The 21,484-nt window shown below is 41.4% G+C and overlaps 1 protein-coding gene across 1 annotated transcript; it reads right to left on the bottom strand.

Annotated features, from left to right (window-relative positions):
- Positions 1 to 6,775: 6,775 nt before the first annotated feature.
- LOC106081702 (class E basic helix-loop-helix protein 22) lies at positions 6,776 to 19,273 on the bottom strand. Its single transcript, XM_013243855.2, has 4 exons — positions 18,573 to 19,273; positions 12,642 to 13,138; positions 7,602 to 7,766; positions 6,776 to 7,525 (listed from the first exon to the last, which is right to left on the bottom strand). Exons 2-4 carry the CDS (start codon positions 13,127 to 13,129, stop codon positions 7,396 to 7,398), a joined length of 783 nt encoding a protein of 260 aa, XP_013099309.2. The 5' UTR covers positions 13,130 to 13,138; positions 18,573 to 19,273; the 3' UTR covers positions 6,776 to 7,395.
- Between the last annotated feature and the right edge of the window lie 2,211 nt (positions 19,274 to 21,484).

The raw sequence follows: 21,484 nt of genomic DNA, 5'->3' as shown, positions 1-21,484 counted from the left end.
AACATCATTTCAGTTTCAGACTTTTTGTTTGCAATTTCATTGTAAGTGGAGCTGAACTGGCGCAGTACCACTTTTGATTTCTCTGACAGAGTTAGTATGCGACAGACGACGTGTTGTCAGTTCACGCTGAATGGTAGTGAAACGTAAAAAATTCAATTCGAAAACCATTGGAATGTTATCCATCTCCATTGTTATGCCTGCTTATGTGTGGTATTAAATCGCGTATTTGTTCTTAGCAAATTACACATCTCTAGCAAACGTGAAGGGTGGGGTATGTGTTATCGAGATTTAAGCCACGCTTCATTTAAATGTCATGAATACTAAGCAATTGCTTGGCAACATTTATGTTTGGAATATCCTATTACTCCCCCTACCAACAACATGGCATTTACAAGTGATTGCCACAACAAGTTAGCCACTATGTAACAGAGTGTCATAACAAACATGCGTTATACAATTGCAGCATACCAGTTCCCCCTTCAATTTGTTGGCCCAATGATTGGTTATTTTGGCGTCATTAGGTCCAGTTTTGTAACCGGCTATGAGATACTGTTTTGCAGCAAATGAGCATGGCCTCTGTTCTTCAATAAATGGTTCAATGGTTAACTGAAGCCATACAAATAATGGGATTATATAAGGAGACCTAAAGAAATGTATCACAATGTCAGCAACATTGTATTACAAAATTTTTCGAACAAAATGGTTACAAAAAGAGATTCCGGGTCCAATTTTCCGAATCGAATTGCAAAGGGGTTTTGGGATTTTTTTTTCAAGTTGCCGAATTGGATGATTGCAAATTGCAAATTTTACCAATGAACATTCCACTAAGGAACAGGGGCAAACGTCTCACATATCAATGAGTGCTGTCCGATTCAAGTTTAAGCTCAATGATAAGGGGCCTTCTTTTTCTAGCTAAGTCGGAACGGCGTGCCGCAGTGCGACACCTCTTTGGAGAGAAGTTTTACATGGCATATAACCCCACAAATGTTGCCGGCATTAGGAGGGGAAAACCACCGCTGAAAATTTTTGCTGATGGTTTCGCCAGGATTCGAACCCATGCGTTCAGCGTCACAGGCGGACATGGTAATCTCTGCGCTACGGTGGCCTCCTCGATCCATATGTAAAGATATTAAAATCCCCAAGGGGTAGGTATTAGCACACGCAGCCTATAGTTCACAAATTCCAGCCTCGTCAGGTAATCACAGTGCAAGTCGGCCAGGTAGTCAGTCTGCAAGTTCCGTTGTATAAACCGGTAGCCTCCGAAGCTGATCTAGTTGTAACAACCTGAGCAGCGTCCTCTCTGCAGATTCCCTGACATACAGGTCAATAAGCTGAACCCCCAACAGCATCTCCAAGGATCTGGTCGCAGTAGTACCCATAACCGCACTTATGTTCACCCTATCGATGTGACTTGCATGCGCCGCGAATTCCGTCACAGGCCACAAGACATGGCAACCATAGGTTAGCACCGTACGCACCGCCGCCGAGTACAGCCAGTGCAATAATCTAGGTCGCAGACCCCAAAACCTCCCAACAAGACTCTGACGCGAATAGAGAGCAGCAAAGGCCTTTCTGATTCTAGACTTCAGATTCAAACCCCAGTTCAACTTACTGTCCAGAAAAACCCCAAGGAACCTTGCCGATCCAGCAGCCTCGGCAATCTAAACCCAGGCACCATGCGATTTCTCGTGAATAATATCAACTCAGTCTTGCTGGCATTCATCCCCATATCACACCCAGTAGCCCAATTAGTAGTAACTCCAAGGGCTGTGTCTAAAATCCCAGATAGAGTATCCACGAACTTCCCGGTGGCAACAGAAACTATGTCGTCAGCATAAGCGCACACCCTAGCCCCCATCGTCTCAAGTTTTCGAAGAATCCTATCGATAACAAGAATCCATAGCAAAGGCGAAATACCCCGCCCTGTGGCATACCTCTCATCGCATTCACCTTCACAGAGGTGGCCCCAATACTCGCCGTTATTTCCCATGTGCAGAAGCATACTCACTGCCAACCTGTAATGCCGCTCTCCACACCAGCGTCCTTTAACGCTGCCCCTATGACAGTCGGATGTACAGTATTAAACGCCAATGTGAATTTATTTCAGTACTAACCGACCTACCCTTCATATATGCTTGCTGACACCTGGAGAAATAATCCCTTCCTAGCCTACCTTTATATGAAAGTCTAGAATCCTCTCCAGCGTCTTCATGAAGAAGGAGGAGAGACTAATCGGCCTCAAGTCCTTGGCCGCACTCCATTGCAGCTTCCGTGCCTTCGGTATGAAGACGAGCTTCACCTTTCTCTGTGACGATGATACGAAGGAGTACCTAATACGCGCTCAAAACAAAGCGATGTACTATCGGGCAGACCGTCAAAGCCCTCCTATAGCATCGTGGGGTAGATGCCATCTGGACCAGGAGACTTATAGGACCCAAAGGTGTTTAACACTCAATGAACGATGTCACCAAATCCACTGCCGGCCCATCGATATTATTGTCCTTTACAGTTACTTCCCGGCCCGCACGACCTCTCCCAGGGAAGTCGGTAAGGCAGATTGTAAGCCCGGCATTCCAGCGAAATTGGATAATAAATACAGCTTTAATGGGCTTCAGACCCTCAATCGGTAGATCGATCTATATGGCAGCTATATCTAAGTACAGTCCGATCTGAAACATATTTAGGCCGGATATCGGAAGCCTTAAAATAACTTAATATTTCAAATTTCAGCGAAATCAGTTAATATATAAACTGTAATGGGTTTCAGACCCATTAGTCTTTATGGCATCTAAATATATCCAAATATGGTTCAATTTGTCCCGTTCAACAACTCAACTTGCGTGCAGCAAAAAGACGTATCTGTGCCGACGATCCGAAATATATATGTGACGATCCGAAATATATATGTATACAAAGGGTGATTTTTAGCTATTATCTTTTTGGAAACACTGGTTTAAACAGCTCAAGCACGTTTCGCGTTTTCTTTCACTGTCAAACATCTTCAGTTTGGTCTATAATTTAACCATAAATCGTCTTACAAACGAATAACGCTTTCAAATTATTGAATTTATTATCAAAATTCGTGCTCTGTTATGAAAGTTCATCGCGCGCTTTTACCATTGAGCGACGAAGCTAATTTTTGGCTCAATGAGTATGTAAATAAGCAGAATTGTATTTTGGAGTGAAGATCAGCCAAAAGCATTGCAAGAGCTACCAATGCATCCAGAAAAAGTCACAGTTTGGTGCGATTTATGGGCTGGTGGCATTATTGGACCGTACTTCTTCAAAGATGATGCGAATCGTAATGTAACTGTGAATGGTGGGCGATATCGTGAGATGATATCCAACTTTTGTTGACCAAAATGCAAGAGCTTGACTTGCATGACATGTGGTTTCAACAAGACAGTGTCAAATGCCACACAGCACGCGTAACAATGGACTTATTGAGAGGTGAGTTTGGTGAACATTTTATTTCACATTCGGGACCGGTCAATTGGCCGCATAGATCGTGCGATTTAACGTCTTTAGACTATTTATTTTTTGTGGGGCTATGTTAAAGCTCATGTCTATACAGACAAGCGCGCTTTAATTGACACATTGGAAGTCAACATTGAAGCATTTATTCATGAGATACCGGCCGAAATTTTGGAAAGAGTATGCCAACATTGGACTAAGCATGAAATAATCTTCAAAATGGCATGAAATAATCTTCAAAAATTAAAAAAACATTTTTATACCCACCACCATAGAATGGAGGTAAACTTATCTAGTCATTCCGTTTGTAGCACCTTGAAATATTCGTCTAAGACCCCATGAGCTATATATATTCTTGATCGTGTCAATGTTCTGATTCGATTTAGCCATATCGAAATCACGAACGCGTAAAGATAGCCGCTTGAAATTTTGCACAGATACTCAATATTGATGTCGGTCGTTGAGGATTGATGGGTCATATCGGTTCAGATTTAGATATAGCTCCCATATAAACCGATCTACCGATTTATCTTCTTGAGACCCTGGTAACCGCAATTTTCGTCCGATTTACACGTAGTGGTCTGTTATGACTTCCAATAACTGTGCGAAGTCCAGTTTAAATCGAGTTTTAACCTGATAAAGCTTCTATATAGACCGATCTCCCGATTTGACTTCTTGATTCCTTACAAGACGTAATTTTTTCCAGATTTGACTTAAGTTTTGCATGTAGCAGTCTGTTTAGAATTACAATAACTATGCTAAGTACGGTCCGAATCAGACTTAATCTGATATAGCTCCCATATAAACCGATCTCCCGATTTATCTTCTTGAGCCCCTGGTAACCACAATTTTTGACCGATTTGGCTGAAAATTAGCATGTGGTGTTCCTTTATGGTTTTCCAAACAACTGCTCCAGTATGGTCTAAATCGGTCTATAACCTCATATATCACCCGATTTAAATTCTTGAGTTCATACAAGCCGCAATTTTTGTCCGATTTCGTGGTGTTCCGCTATGACTTCCAACAACTCTACCATGTAAGGTAAGAATTGGTCTATAACCTGATATAGCTCCCATTTAAATCGATCTACCGATTTTATTTCTTGTGCCCCTGCAAGCCGCAATTTTCATCCGATTTGGCTGAAATTTTGCATGATATGTTCGATTATGACTTCCAATAACTGTGCTAAGTAAGGTCTAAATCGGGTTATAACCTCATATAGCTACCATATAAACCGATCTCCCGATTTGACTTCTTGAGTCCTTACAAGCTACAATTTTTTCTTGATCAGCATAAAAATCTAAGACGATCTAGACATGTCCCTCCGTCTGTCTGTTGAAATCACGCTACAGTCTTTAAAAACAGAGATATTGAGCTGAAACTTTGCACAGATTCTTTTTTTTTTTTGTCCATAAGCAGGTTAAGTTCGAAGATGGGCTATATCAAACTATATCTTGATAAAGCCCTTATATAGACCGATCCGCAGATTTAGGTTCATAGGCCAATAAAAGCCACATTTATTATCCGATTTTGCTAAAATTTAGGACAGTCAGTTGTGTTAGGCCCTTCGACATCCTTTGTCAATTTGGCCCAGATCTTTCCAGATTTGGATATAGCTGCCTTATAGACCGATTCTACGATTTAGGGTCTTAGGTCCATAAAAGGCACATTTATTATCCGATTTTGCTGAAATTTAGGACAGTGAGTTGTGTTAGGCCCTTCGACATTCTTTGTCAATTTGGCCCAGATCTGTCCAGATTGGGATATAGCTGCCATATAGACCTATCCGCCGATTTAGGTTCATAGGCCAATAAAAGCCACATTTATTATCCGATTTTGATGAAATTTGGGACAATGAATTGAGTGGGGCCTTTCGACATCCTACATCAATTTGGCCCAGATCTGTGCAGATTTGAAATAGCTTCCATATAGACCGATCCTCCGATTTAGGGTCTTAGGCCCATAAAAGCAACATTTATTATCCGAATTTGCTAAAATTTGGGACAGTTAGTTGTATTAGTCCCTTCGACATCCTTCGCCAATTTGGCTCAGATCGGTTCAGATTTGGATATAGCTGTCATATAGACCGATCATCCGATTTAGGGTCTTAGGCCCTTAAAAGCCACATTTGTTATCCGATTTTGTTGAAGTTTGAGACAGTGAGTTGTGTTAGGCCCTTCGACATCCTTCGTCAATTTGGCCTTGATCAGATCAGATTTGGATATAGCTGCCATATAGACCGATTCCTCGATTTAAGGTTTTGGCCCATAAAAATCGCATTTATTTGGGACAGTGAGTTAAGTTTAGCCCCTTGACATACTTTTGCAATATGGCCCAGCTCGCTCCAGATTTGGCTATAGCTGCCGTATAGACCGATCTCTCGGTTTTAGATTTTGGGGCCATGAAAAGCTCATTTATTGTCCGATGTCGCCGAAATTTGGGAAAGTGAGTTGTGTTTGGCCCTTCGACATCCTTCTTCAATTTCACTCAGATCGGTCGAGATTTGCATATAGCTGCCATATAGACCGATCTCTCAATTTAATGTTTTGGGCCCATAAAAGGCGCATTTACTGTACGATGTTGCCGAAAATTGGGACAGAGAGTTAAGTTAAGCCCCCCCACATATTTCTGCAATTTGTTCTAGAACGATCAAGATTTGCATATAGCTGCGATATAGACCGATATCTCGATTTAAAGTCTTGGCCCAAAAAAAGGCGCATGACAGTGACTTATGTTAGGCTTGACATAAGGTATGCAATTTTCACCGGATTTTGACGAAAAGTAGTTAACGTATATACCCGAGGTGGTGGGTATTCAAAGTGCGGCCCGGCCGAACTTAACGCCTTTTTACTTGTTTACTCTTTTTTCGATTCCCACTGTGTGTTTGTTTATATTTGCACTTAGGTCAAATTAGACCAAAGTTTGGTCAGTTTCTCTATAACGTAGTGTTTCGTCGGTCCTTAACTGCTACATTACAGAGAAGTTCGACTGTATATACTTTGTGGGGTTGAAAATGGATATTTCGATGTGTTGCAAACTCAATGACTTAATGAATATACCCCTTATCCTATGGCGGTGGGTATACTGAAGGGGTCACAGATCAATATACCGGTGGTTTACAGAATAATCATGTTAGCTTACCCCGATCCTATGGTGGAGAGTAAACAAAATTAAATTTTGTATTGTAATTGTCAACAGATATTTCTAATGTACATATGTATATGTTTGTTTTTCTTTTAATATGACTTTATTTTTTTCTTCTAAATATATCGATTATAGCTCCTATAGTAATAGTAATAATATCATTTATTTCAATATCTCACAAGTATTAGCTGCTTATTTAAGTTATATACTTAAAAACAATAAAACTTAAAAAATAGTTCAATAAATCGATATTTATTGCTCTCTCCATTTTTCATTGCTTCTTGTCTGTTGTTTTATTAAAAAATATCACTTCTAAGAATTTAAAAAAAAAAATTACAACATATATTGAATAAATTTTTGTATTCATACTGACTAGATGGATTTTTGGTATGTTTTAAAAATTTTCATGATTATAGCTTTTCTCATGCAATTCAAAATACAACTGAAATCTTTGGAAAACGATGACACAGTGTATATCTCTTCAATTTCAAATATTTGTAAAGAAATATTTAGTTTTTCATTCCAACTTCATCTTTATTGCAAGCACTTAAATTGTGTATTGTTGATTTTAGAAATTTGCAAGTGTCCTTACTTGAAGTTTATAGGCTTCAACTTTCAAAATTTTTATAAATTCTAAGCTTACACAATGTCCTTTTTTAAAAATTGTCGTTCCATCGAAGTTGTAATTTTAGCACAACTCTATAAAATTGTTTAATTTCTCTTCTGTTTGAAGTTTGTTTTATAATTCTATTACTCTAAGCTTGCAATAGCGTCTGTTTAGCTATTTCCTCCCGTTGGTGGTTCCACGCCTGCTCCCTGCAATAAGGCCTGCAATTTTGCTGCTGCTGGGAATGAGGCCAAATCCAGAGGAGCCGCTCCGGTAGTACTTTGAATATAGGCTAAGAGTCTGTTAGGAAAGAAATCAAATGGAAGAGTCCGAAATTTTAGAGTCCTTTTGTGTTATGTATATTGTCTGAACTTACCTTCTTAACTCCTCAATGGCGTTCTGCTGCATAAGAATGTAATTTTTAGCCAATAGTAAGGTGGCAATTTTGGATAGTTTACGAACGGAAGGTGAGTGCGCATAAGGTATCACAGTACGCAATTCATCCAAGGCATCATTTAAATCATGCATTCGACGGCGTTCCCTGAAAAAAAAATTACAAATAATAAAATTCACTTGTAAAAGATTCATATTGAGTGATCTTTTATAAACCATAAAATGGATTTTGTTTGGTAAATTCTACGGACGATTTCTTTAATTTAGCCTACATGTATGTTGACATTACAAATGTGCTCACAAACATTGCACTAAGGAGCAGCGGGAGTTTTTATCTCATGTTAAGAAATGTCGTCCCATTGAAAATGTTGATGCAATAATTAGTGTTCTGTTTTCTATAGCCGAATCCGACCGGCGTATCTCAGAGCGAAACCACTTAGTAGAGAAGTTATACATGGCTGAATGGCATGAAACACTTGGAGTGACTTGGGGCGATGTTGGAACCAAGCAATCGTTCTGATTGGTTTTAACTTGGCAAAATCTAGGCTTATCTTGGTCTTACTTCATTTCAAATGAGGACACGAATCTCCCAGCGGTATCACTTGGGTAACTTCATTTAACACGGGACGTCGGTTTAGTAGCCCATCACCCGGAAAACTTGAAGAAATAACTATAAAACAAGTAAAAACCATGCTAAGTTCGGCCGGGCCGAATCTTATATACTCTCGATTGTCGAGTTCTTTTCCCGATATGTCTTTTAGGCAAACAAAGGATATATTGGATCTATATCAAGTTATGGTCCGATTCGATTTGAATATTGGAGTCCATAGTAGAAGTCATTGTGCAGCCAATTCGAGTACGAATTGCGCCTTTAAGGGGCTCAAGAAGTAAAATAGAGAGATCGGTTTATATGGGAGCTGCATTGGGTTACAGACCGATTCGAACCATATTTGACAGGTATGTTGAAGGTCATGAGAAAAGCCGTTGAACAAAATTTCAGCCAAATTGGATAATAAATACGCCCTCTAGAGGCTCAAGAAGTTAAGATCCCAGATTGGTTTATATGGCAGATACATCAGCTTATGGATCGATTTGAACCATATTTGGGACAGTTGTCATAAGTCATAATAAAACAAGTCATGCGAAATTTCAGCCAAATTGGATAAGAATCACGCCCTCTAGTGGCTCAAGAAGCTAAGATTCAAGATCGGTTTACATTAGAGCTATATCAGATTATGGACCGATTTAGACCATACTTCGCACAGTTGTTGATAATCAAAACACGTCGTGCAAAATTTCAGCCAAAACAGATAGGAATAAATTTCGTTGAAGGGCATGATTTTATTCTTTGTACCAAAATTCTGTCAAACCAGCAAAAATTAAAGCTTCTAAGACCAGAACAAGGATGATCGAGAGACCAGTTAACATGGGAGCTATATCAGGTTAAAGACTGATTTGGACCATATTTGGCACGGTTGTTGAAAGTCATAACAGAACACTACATGCAAAATTTCAGCCAAATCGGAAATAATTGCTGCCTGTAAAATATCAAGAAGTCAATCGGGGGATCGGTTTATATGGGAGCTATATCAGGTTATAGACCGATTTGGACAGTACTTGGCACAGTTGTTGAAAGTCATAACAATACACTACATAGCCAATTTCAGCCAAATCTGACAAAAATTTTGGCTTCCAAGGGCTCAAGAAGTCAAATCCGGAGATCGGTTTATATGGGGCTATATCAGGTTATAGACCGATTTGGAGCGTACTTGGCACAGTTGTTGGAAGTCATAACAAGACACTACATAGCCAATTTCAGCCAAATCGGGGAAAAAAAGTTACGGCTTGTAAGGGCTCAAGAAGTCAAATCGGGAGATCGGTTTATATGGAAGCTATATCAGGTTATAAACCGATTTGAACCGTACTTGGCGCAGCTGTTGAAAGAAACAGAAACACTACATGTGAAATTCTAGCCAAATCGGACAAAAATAGCGGCTTGTAAGGGCTCAAGACTTCAATCGGGAGATCGGTTTATATGGGAGCTATATCAGGTTATACACCGATTTGGACTGTACTTTGCACAGTTGTTGGAAGTCATAACGGAACACCGCATGAATAATTTAAGCCACATCGGACAAAAATTGCGGCATCCAGGGGCTCAAGAAGACAATTCGAGAAATCGGTTTATATGGAAGCTATATCCAAATCTGAACAGATATGGCCCATTTGCAATCCCCAATGACCTACATCAATACTCAGTTTCAAGTGGGTAGCTTTACGCGTTCAACCGCTGTCGTGATTTCGACAGACGGACGGACATTGCTAAATCAAATCAGAATATCGAGAAGATAAGGAATATATACTTTGTGGGACCTTAAACGAATATTTCGAGGTGTTACAAACGGAATGACTGGAGTAGTATACCCCCCTCCTATGGTGGTGGGTGTAAAAACGAAGAACAATAAAAATATGCCCACCTTATGTTGACAACCTCCGTAAACATTTTAAAAACTATCATTTCCGTATCTGCACCTTGAATGACCGCATTCTTTATAGAGAGGTTGCAGTATATGTACTGGTGGATGTATTGGAGAAGTACAGGGCAGAAATTACTGCCATACAAAAACTGCGATGTCTCGGGAAAGACTTCACAACAACACCGACAGGTGACGCCCTATAGTATAACTGCCATAAGACGAGGCATGAATTTGGCTGTGGAGTTTTGGTTAGTCGGAGAATGAAACACCTTCTCTTCTGGTCTACCACGGTGAATGAGTGGCTAGACACAATCCACATAACTGCCAAATTCTTCAACATAGCCTTTTTTTGCGCCCATGCTCCGACGGAAGACAAGGACGAGCAAAGCAAGTATATTTTCTACGATCGCATGGAAAGAAAATATGACCACTGTTCCGCCCATGATATTAAAATCGTACTGGGAGATTTTAATGCGAAAATAGGGAAAGAAAATGTATTTGACCCAACAGCCGGAAAATTCAGGCTACACGAAGAAACTTAGGAAAATGGAATGATGGTAATAGACTTCGCAGCGGCAATGAATATGGTAGTTAGCAGCACCAGATTCCAACATAGAAGTACTCACACGGCCACATGATTGTTACCCTATCAAAACACTAAAAACCAAAAAACCATTCCACCTGGGTGGTAAATGTACGATCGATCCGAGGGGCTAACATCGATTCGGATCATTTTCTTGTTGCAGTAAAGGTACTCAATCGTCGAGAAAAGTACGGTCTGACACTGCACGGAAACTGGACATCAGAAATGTGTGCACACACAATAGGTGGCAACGGCATACTCCACTCTGCTGATCCATTTGTTTGAAGAAAGCACCCAATGTTCCCATATATAGCAGCGCAAAAACACTCCACAATGCCCACTCCATGGAACAACCGCCACATCCATACTTGGGTACCAAAGGAACCAATGGTACGAGCAAATGCAAATTTGGCGCTTCAACATTCCGCTAAGGAATAGAGGCAAACTTCTAACATAGCAATGAGTGCAGTCCAATTTAAGTTTTAGCTTAAGCTAAGGGGCGTCCTCTTTAAAGAGGAGTCCGAACGGTGTGCCGGAGTGCAAAGTTTTTACATGGCAAAGTACCCCACAAATGTTGCCAGCATTAGGAGGGGATAACCATCTCTGAAAACTTTTTCTGAAGTTCTCTACAGGATTCGAACCCACGCGTTTAGCATCATAGGCGGAGCTCTGCACCACGGTGGCCTCCATGGCACGAGCAGGAGTGCCAAAAAGCTACAGAAGCCAATAATGAGGCATACAGGGCACCTTTACAGTCAGTAGCAGCGCCATAGATGAAGAAAAGGTATCGGGAGAAACAAAGAGAGGAAAACGTCTCTTCCGCAAGGAAACAAAGAAGGAAATGGAAAAACGAGTGTGTTAGCGAACCCAGACGTTCAGGAGCCAGAATTAAGCCCAAAAATTCTAGCAAATAATGAAACATCAAACCGACGGCTTTGGTACAGGTACATCATCCTGCATGAACAAGGAAGGAAATCTGGTAACTGATACAGATAGTGTGCTGAGGATTGGGAAAGAACACTTTTCCCAGCTTTTCCTAGTATCCGATGATGGTTACCATTACTATACCACTGAACCAATCCCTGATAATGGTATAGAATGTGTACCATCTTGTCAGAACAACCCGACTAAAAAACAAACAGGGCAGCAGGAGCCGATGGGTTGCCGTTTGAACTGTTTAAGGCCGAAGACGACACGCTGATAAGACGTAAACATTAGCTCATCTGTGCAATGTGGCTAGAAGAAGAAGATTGGAACCACAGCATACTATGTCCCGTACAAATGGCAATATATGCCAACTACAGAGCAAGAAGTCTTCTCCCCATCTCATACAAGATACTATCGAGCGTACTGTCTGAAAGATTAAATTCTAATGTCAACGTAATAATTGGGTCCTATTAGTGTGGCTTAAGGCAGGGTAAATCCACCATAGACCACCATAGCCACTGCGTCAAATCCTGGAAAAGATCCGAGAAGGACAAATCAACAACTACCATCTTTTCGTTGACTACAAAGCCGCCTTCGACAGCACTATAAGTTAAAAATTATTTCAAGCCATACCTGAGTTTGGTATCCCTGCAAAACTGATACGACTTTGAAAGATGACGCTCGCTGATACGCGCTCCTGAGTTAAAATAGAAAAGAACCTCTCTTTCTTCTACAAACAAAGAGACAGCTTACCGTGTGATCTCTTTATCGACCTTCTGGACAAGATAATACGAGAAGCAGATGTGAATAGGTACGGCATACTAACTCTCAAAAGAACATTTGCTACTCCCCTTTGCCGACGACATTGATATTATGGTTCGGTCACCGGGAATACCAAAACTCCTATAGAGTGACCAAATGGAAAGCGACATTTCGAAATTGGGTGTCAGCGATTGGAGAAGAAGCGTAGTAGATTGAGACGCTTGAAAATCTATTCTCAACTTGGAAATCTAAATCAACAATTTATCACACTTACCTTGCATTTATATTGAGCCTCACTGTTTTGCCTTGTCTATTCTTTTGTTTTCCCCCAGCTCCAGGAATACCAACGCTGTCTGAATCTGCTCCTATCCCTCCTCCACCGCCACCGCCTCTCACCCTGCCTCCACCACCGGCACTACTGCTACCTGGACCCGCCATCAAAGAACTAGGACCACCACTGCTTGTTGAAGGTCCCAAAATTAGACTTGCCACTGTTTTATCCATGTTAACAATGGTACCAGAATCTGATTTATTTTCATCACCTGGTGGCATTGAAGCACCCTGCATCATACCCAAACCTTGGGCGTAAAATCCACCAAGACCAACTGAGCCAAGTGGTGTTCGTCGACCGGGTACACTTTGTGGAGGACTGGCCGTTGGTCCGGGATGAGCTGCAGGGTGAGCGGCCATCATGTTTGCTGTTGGCGGTATGGGTGGATGACCCGGTAAGGCAAATCCAAAGGGTAGATTTGGATGATCCATTTTGGAGAGCTGCAAGAAAATGAATATGAAATAATTTTTGAAAAAATAAAAATCATTTTAGCGATTTATGTATAGGGAAAATTTCGTTTCTTTGATCCGTATGCAAACTAAATTTCCCATGAACATTCCATTATGGAATAGGGGAATTCTTCTTCCATATTAATGAGTACAGTCCGATTATAGTTTTAAGCTTATCGATAAGGGGCTCCTTTTTTATGCCGAGTTCGAACGGCGTGCCACACCACTTGGTAGAGAATTTTTGACGTGGCAGGATGTATTACAAATATAGCCAGCATTAGTAAGGGGATAACCACCGATGAAAATGTTTTACTTTTTGAAAGTTCGGCGTTCGGCATCATAGGCGGACATAGTAACTCTGCGCCGCGGTGGCCCTCAAACCAGTAAAAACGCAAAAGCTAAGTACTTTCCTCAAGCAGTTGCGTCAATCGAGTGGAGTATGTCGTTGCCATATATTGTGTTTGCAGCTTTTCAAAGTTCAGATCCGTACAATGTCAGATCTTATTTTTCGCGCCACGCTCAAACAGATGCGAACCTTTGCTGCAACAAGATAATGATCGGAATCTACTGGATGAATGCCTTCAATCTATCATAATGTGATCAGTTTGGTTTCTCGTGTTTTGGTCGGATGACAGCCATGTAACTTTGAGAAGTTTTTTATGTTGGAATTAGGTGCTGCTAACTACCATATTTATTGCAGCGGCAAAATCTGTTACCCTCAATCATTATCGGAAGTTATCTCATGGAGGCTAAATTTTCCGACTATTGGACAAAAGATGTCTTCCTTCCTTATCTTTGCATTAAAATCTTCAAGAAGGATTTTAATATCATTGATGGGGCAGCGGTCGTATTCTAGGAACTCGTAGAAAATATGCTTGGTCTGCATGTCCTTGTCTTCCGTCGGGGCACATATATCGCTGATATACGCATGGAGCGACCAGCGCAAAGTTTAACATGTTCGCCTATGACGCTGAAAGCCGGGGTTCGAAATCTGGAGTGAACATCAGAAAAAAATTTTAAGCAGCTAATGCTGCCGACATTTGTGAGGTACTTTTCATGTAAAAACTTCTCCCCAAAAAGGTTTCGCACTGAGGCACGCCGTTCGGACTCGGCTATAAAAATGCTTTAAATTGAATAATAATTTGTGAGAAGTCCCCCCTTTTCCTTAATAGAATGTTTGCAGTGGCTCATGAAGTAAAATCGGGAGATCGGTTTGTATTGGAGCTTTATCTAAATAAAGACAGATATAACCCATTTACAATCCCAACCGACATACATTAATAGGCAGTATTTGTGCAAAACATCAAATGTCTAGGATTACTCCTTCAAAAGTTAGCGTGCTTTCCACTAACAGACGGACTTGGCTACATCGACTTAAAATGTCATAGCTAGCAAGAATATATACAGTTTTGGGGTCTCAGAAAATTTCGTTGTGTTGCAAACGAATCGACGATATTAGATTAGGTTAGGTTGAAAAGAGGGTGCGGATATGCCATGCCACTATGGACATACCCCTAAGCCAGTTATGCGCTAAAAAGTAACATCGAAAAAGAAAGTTTTAAATTAGTAATTCCATGCACCTTACAAAATCTTTAATTTTTTTTATACCACTCCCCTAAGTTGGTTCATGTTTGGTATTGATCATCATCATCTTCCCCACATGCCCTTCTTCCCCACATGCTATCACTTGCCGCACCGATTTTGCATTAGTGAGCTCGTAGTCCTATGTGTCCTGTTATGATACCGTAATCTTTACTGACCTCCTGCTTGCTTTCTTTCAGTAATTGCCTTGTCCTCTCACGTCCCGGTTCACCCCCTGAAAAAGGACTGCACCAACCCGAAAGGCTTCGGGTTAACCAGGTTTATTTACGGCAGTTCTCTGGCCTTCACTGCCAAATCGTCTGCACTCTTATTCCCCATCACTCCACTTTGGCCCGGCACCCAAACGATGCTGATTGTGGCATCTTCAGAGAATGCGTTTATCTCCTTCTTTCACTCCAAGACTGTTCGTGACCTTACCTTCCTGGTTGTTATTGCCTCTTTGGCCATTTTACTGTCCGTAAAGATGTTTACACTCGACGTCCTCGCGGTAGTACCACACCTCCTCACGCATTCCGTGATCGCCTGGATCTCCGCCTGCAGGACCTTATTATGGTCAGGCAGTCTATAACAGATCTTAGTCCCGGGGTTCTCAATACAGATCCCCAGGCTCACTCTGTCCTCTAGCTTTGATCCATCCGTGTAACATCATCTTCCAGTTGGTGATAGTAAAGTTCCGTCAATCCCAGACAAGTGTCGTCTCAGGTATCCGATTGGAAACCTCTTCCCTTCCTTCCAGGTTCCCTATCGTCGCCTCGATTATACCGCGACGGTATGAGCTGCTCCCATACTCAATCCATTCTCCCATCGCCCTAAGTCTCATAGCCGAAGTGGCTACCTCACAATTAATCTGTATGTCAATGTCTGTTAGACTTTGGTGTTGCATAACTTGCCTTGATGGGCTTAGGTAGGTTAGGGTAGGTTAGGTTTAAGTGGCAGTCTGCCACCAGACTCACCAAGACGTATCCATCCATTGTGGTACCACAGGAACAGAAGAAGGAAGCCTTCTAGTTCCTACCGTTGAACCATCCAGATCGCTTTAAAAATCCCAATAACTTGCGAATGTTTACATCCGCTAAACGAGACAGGTTCTCAAAGAAATGAGAACCTAAAGTGGAACTCCTAACTACAAGTGGGAGACACACACACAGAAGGTGTTCTATAGTCTCTTCTTCCTCGATGTCCCTACAACTTCTGCAAAAGTCGCTGCTGGTTACCTTCAGTCTGTCAGCATGTTTTCGGATTAGACAGTGACCTGTTATGATGGACACAATGACTGAGACTTCTGTTCTGGCCAATGACAGCAAAGCAGTAGACCTTTTTAAGTCTAGATTAAGCCACATGGTATTGGAATGCTCCCTCCTCTCCCCTCTTTGTGACCATCTATCATTCGTTGTCCTTCGGGCCTGGTCCTGAAAACTTTGCTGACATGTCGTGACATACCCACAGATTCCAGTATCCCTGGAATGTGTAGGGTAGTTCCTAGTCTCGCTAGCTCTTCCGATTTACAATTCCCTGGGATATCTCTGTGGCCCCGCACCCAGAATAGTTGAATTTTAAACTGTTCAGCCATCTCGTTGAGAGATCTGCGACAGTCAAGGGAGGTTTTTGTGGTCAGAAATACGTTCTCCAAGGATTTAATGGCAGCCAGGCTGTCTGAGAAGATTTTTATGCCAATCCTCGTAATGACATTATATCTTAGGCACCTCCTTAATTGCAAGGATCTCCGCTCAATACACACTGCAGTGGTGGAGTAACCCTTTCGATATTGTATCAAGGATAACACAGTGTTCGTAGCCGCCACATGACCAATGAGAAAGCTCGCTTAACCTCACGGCAGTGGTCGCTGCAATTTTGGTAGCCACAATGTCCAGAGGCATAAGATGTAGCATTAAATTCAGTGCATCAGATGGTGTCGTCCTCAGTGCTGCTGTGATGCATAAACAAGGCATTCTTTAGATCAGGTTAAGTATTGAGGCTTGAGTATAAATACCACCACAATACTTGCCTCCTGCCAGGTTGTCGGAGTATATGCAAGTCTTAGGCACGCTGTGAAAATTGTGGCCAGATGAGGCGCCACAAAGTCGGCCTCCTTTTGTAGTAACGCCGGAAATATTCCATCAGGCCCTGATGACTTAAATGGTTTAAAGCTCCTCAAGACTTCCTTGACCTTAAAATCCGTTATCACAAACCTTCGATCAGCCTCATTATTCTAGAATGCCGGTGCCTCCGTGAGTCCCGTCCTATTCTGTGGAAAATTAGTTTTAATCAGAACAAGTCCTCCGTTATCTCATGTCCTCTACTACCATTTAAGGTTGGACATGGGTTTTTTAATAAAACTCATTTTCCTATGAGAAATTAGTTTCAGTTTGGACATGGGTTATTGAGAGAAACTTTTTCAACTTGACGGCGTCATTGAAGCTATCGACCTGGTCGCAGAAAAGCTTCCAGTAGGCACGGCACTCTGATAATATAATTGTACTAGCCAAACCGAGCCCGCTCCGCTGTGCCTCTCAAATATCTTTTTAGGATGGGGACACTTCAACCTGAATGCGGATATAGAATTTGTGCCATTGTAGCCTATGACGCTGAACGCGTTCGAATCCTGGCGAAAACATCGGACCAAGCGGAGTTTATCCCCTCTTAATGTTGGCGACATTTGCGAGGTACAATGCCGTGCAAGGTTATTTTAAAAATTTTCCCCAAAGAGGTGTCGCACTGCGGGACGCCGTTCGAACTTGGCTATAAAAAAAAGGTCCCTTATCATTGAGTTTAAACTTGAATCGGAAAGCATTTATTGATGTGTGTGTTGGGGCGGCCCGATAGGTACTTAGACTTAAATTTTAATACCATATTCTACAATTCTACTACCATATTCTACTACTCTACTCTCCAAAACGTTTCATTTGATAGCCTACGTTTCCTTCCAGATATAGCCTACGTTTCCTTCCAGACCAGCCTACACAATCTGTGAAAATTTCAAGATAATCGGTTCAGCCGTTTTTGAGTCTATATGGAACAAACACTCAAACAAACATAAATTGAATTTTATATATAAATATATATATGAGGTCCTGGATCTATATTTCGAGGTGTTACAAACGGAATGACCCCCATCTTATGGTGGTGGATATAAAAATCCATTATCCATTGTTGTTTCTGCCTATTGACTTATGCGATCCATGTTGTATTTTTACTTGTTTTTTTTATTGATTCTGGGTAATGTCATTCAAACCTGAATCCTATGGGAACAACATTACAATGCTATAGTCTCACCATCCCTTAAATATTATCATAACAAACACTTTCGCAAAAAACATTTATAAATTATGCCGGTTTGCAGGAGCTGACATGCAATATGAGCACTTGTTTATAAAGTTTAATTGTTGTTCTCAATCAAAGTAATCCCCCATGGTACAACTGTTATGATTTTAAAGGGCTTCAACCCTAAAATTAAGGCTCAAGAGATGTAGTTGTTTGAATTTCATGGGAGAGAAAGTGTATGTTATCCTGCTCAATGGCATTATGCGAATAGTTTTCCAACCCCTGCTTTCGAATGATAACAGATGTATAGAAATTGTAGCATATGTTAAGGCGCCACCTTGTATCGCGCTGTAGCGTAAGCAAACTCATGTAGTTAGCGCTATTCAACAGCAGAGGGCGCCCTTGTGTATATAGCAAGTTGTTATAAAGGACGAATAAGGAAGGGGTGGTTTTAGCAAAATAAAAAAGTTGTAATGTAAACAATGCTTGGAATATAAATATTATAAACAAATAGCGCTATATATTATAATTCAAACATTAATTTAATATATATTTTACATACCTTTGAATTTATACTTCAACAAATATTAAGGCGAAATTGATTTGCTTCAAAAGACAAAGTGATTTGAGTGGTATGCTTGCAGGAGTTTAAGTGATTACAACTTGGTTTAATATATATTTTTCTTTTATTTTTTGTTATTAATTTTTCGCTCTCTCTCACTCTCTATCTTTGTGTTATGTTATTTTCACACTAAAACCACAGCAATTTTCACCTCACTATGTGCTCGCTCCTCAATCGTTTGTCCCCCAACTGACAAAGGCTAATTGTGTTTTTTCATTTTCACTTTTCAATTGAAGTTGTTGTTGTCGTTGTTGGTGCCGTTTGTTATCACTTTATGCTCTGTGGATGCATAATTTATTTTCACCGATTAACCACACTCACATAAGACCGGCGGCATTTGTTGTTATTGATTGAGTGCGAGGACGTGAACAAACATATCCGCAGCACAGTTGTTCGAAGGACGGACGTACCAATATTAGCGGACTGCCAAAACCCCCCGCCTAACAAAGGGAGGCTGCAGGCAATGGCGACTGGAGCACACGTAAAAGTTTGTTGGAGCCTTAAGAGAGAATCATTTGGTTGACCGTTGCCACTACCAACCATCAGCGGCAAGTGTCAACAACAGCGTACCGAACAACAACAGCAGCGTGCAAAAAACTAACGATGAATAATACCGCAAACACCAACAATGGACCAACCGACCGAACGACCAGGCGTTAGCAAATAAACAATTCGTACCGAATGTCGTACGCACACAAACACTCACACCTCGGCTCACTAATACGAACAAAAGGCTTTGTGTGTGTGTGAACATTGTGTTGTAGACGCACACACGTTGTAGACCTACACACATTTACTCGCAAACACGCATACAATTGAATGTTAAGCGTAGAAAAGCAACCACTATTACGACCACCGTTTTGTGGTATCCTGAATCCTGATTTTAATATTTTAACTGTTGTTGTTGTTTTTGTTGTTTTTGCTCGCACATTTTCATCATCATCGTTAGCACCAGCAACTTCCACACTCACTCAATGTAAATGTTTCTTTTATCTTTTAATATTTTTATGTACAAAGTTGATTTCTTTCATTTATTTTGTACTTGGATTGTTGACAGGATTATTGGTTGGGAGAAACAGGAGCCTGGCTGGCTAAAGGCATTTAAAAAGGCCCTGGAAAAATATTTTTGTAATTTTTGTAATATTTTTTTTTAGACCACACTTGACAGGGTTTGTTGGAAGTTTAATATAACTTAACCAGGGGTTCGGAGCGAGGCCGGAAGGGCAGTTCAGTTTTTGCCGGAGAGGGAGTGAAATTTGTTCAATTCTAAGGGGAATGGCTTGCAACTTCAATACCGCTCCGGCCACTCCGTCGCCCATCACGCTCTAGCCATGCCCTGCTCCGCTCCGGGGCACTCCGTATTCCTGAACTCAACATACAATATTTCCGGCATGAGAATAATTGATTGAGAAATTGGTCCCCAATGGGCGCATATCTAAAAATGTACCGCTGATATCACCATGCAGTATGAATGCCTCAGTAAAGGTAGAAGTAGGGTACTTTGACCTTTTAAGTCAGCTATGAACACCACACGGGTTGGAACTGTGAGCTCCGATTTATGTGGTGTCCATCGTCGCAACGAAAAACTCAACTGGGGCCAATGGGCACTTCCACAGGTTGCAGGTAGTGGGACACTTCATCTACGGAGTAGCTGCAATTGAAGTCGCGCACAATCAACGATATCGAGTGGAGAGACTTAGAGAGAAGTCGGGGGGCACCGGCTCTTGCCTAAGTACTGAGTGCCTAAGATTTTCGATATGTCAAGGCGAATTACTGGCGCCTTTAATTAAGCAATGGTAGCGTAGCGCTCGGTCTCATGAACCGAAATGAGCTTGCTTACCTAAGGGGCTTGACGCGGATCGCTACCTCCACATAGGGATATGTGGCTACTACAACAACAACAAATATGGCTCAAGAGAGCCATTTTCAAAATTTGGGGCTTTAAACCGCGTGTCATGCATTGGGTATACATTGCAGCTATTAAACCTATAATATTATATGGTGTTGTGGTCTGGTGGACGGCGGTTTAAAAGGCCACCTACTGTTCAATAGCAAACCGGATCCGAAGGATGGTTTGTTTGTGCATCACAGCCGCGCTGAGGACGACACCATCTGATGCACAGAATTTAATGCAACTCTTAATGCCTCTGGACATTTTGGCGAGACAAATTGCTCAGACCACTATTGTGAGGCTGAGAGAGATTTCTCTTTGGTCATGTGGCAGCTACGAACATTGTGTTATCCTTGATACAATGTCCGATCTTCCAGGCAGTGTGGATTACACTCTGCCCGGGCCGCTTATAAATAAAAAGCTCTGTAGCACTTTTCCTGATAGAACCGATTGGGATTACGATATTCCTGTTAATGAAAGTTTCACCAGTTGGGCTTTAGGGTGTACTCTGAAAAACTAAAACTGGTCATATCGAGAAGGTTGCACGACCACTGCAGTGTGTATCAACGGAGACCCTTGCATTTGAAGAGGTGGTGGAATGGTTCAGTTATAATCTCATTACGACGATTGGCATAAATATCTTTTCAGACCGCCAAGCAACCTTTAAATCCCTGGAGAACTTAATTCTGAATTGTAAAACCGCCTTCGACTGTCACATATCTCTCAACGAGATGGCTGAAAAGTTCAAAATTCAACTGTTCTGGGTGCCGGGCCACAAACATATCACAGGGAATTGTAAAGCGGACGAGCTTGAGAGGCTAGGAACTACCTTACCCATTCTAGGGGAATTGGAATCTGTGGGCATGCCTCTAGCGACATGTAAGCTAAGTTTTCAGGACCAGGCCCAAAGGACAACGAATGATAGATTGCCATTAAGAGGGGGCTTTGAGCATTCCAAAAC

Source organism: Stomoxys calcitrans, chromosome 3 (assembly GCF_963082655.1).
Source record: "Stomoxys calcitrans chromosome 3, idStoCalc2.1, whole genome shotgun sequence".
Taxonomy (NCBI): Eukaryota; Metazoa; Arthropoda; class Insecta; order Diptera; family Muscidae; genus Stomoxys; species Stomoxys calcitrans.
Note: the sequence above shows the minus strand (reverse complement) of the source record. Positions and strands in the feature narration are given on the sequence as shown.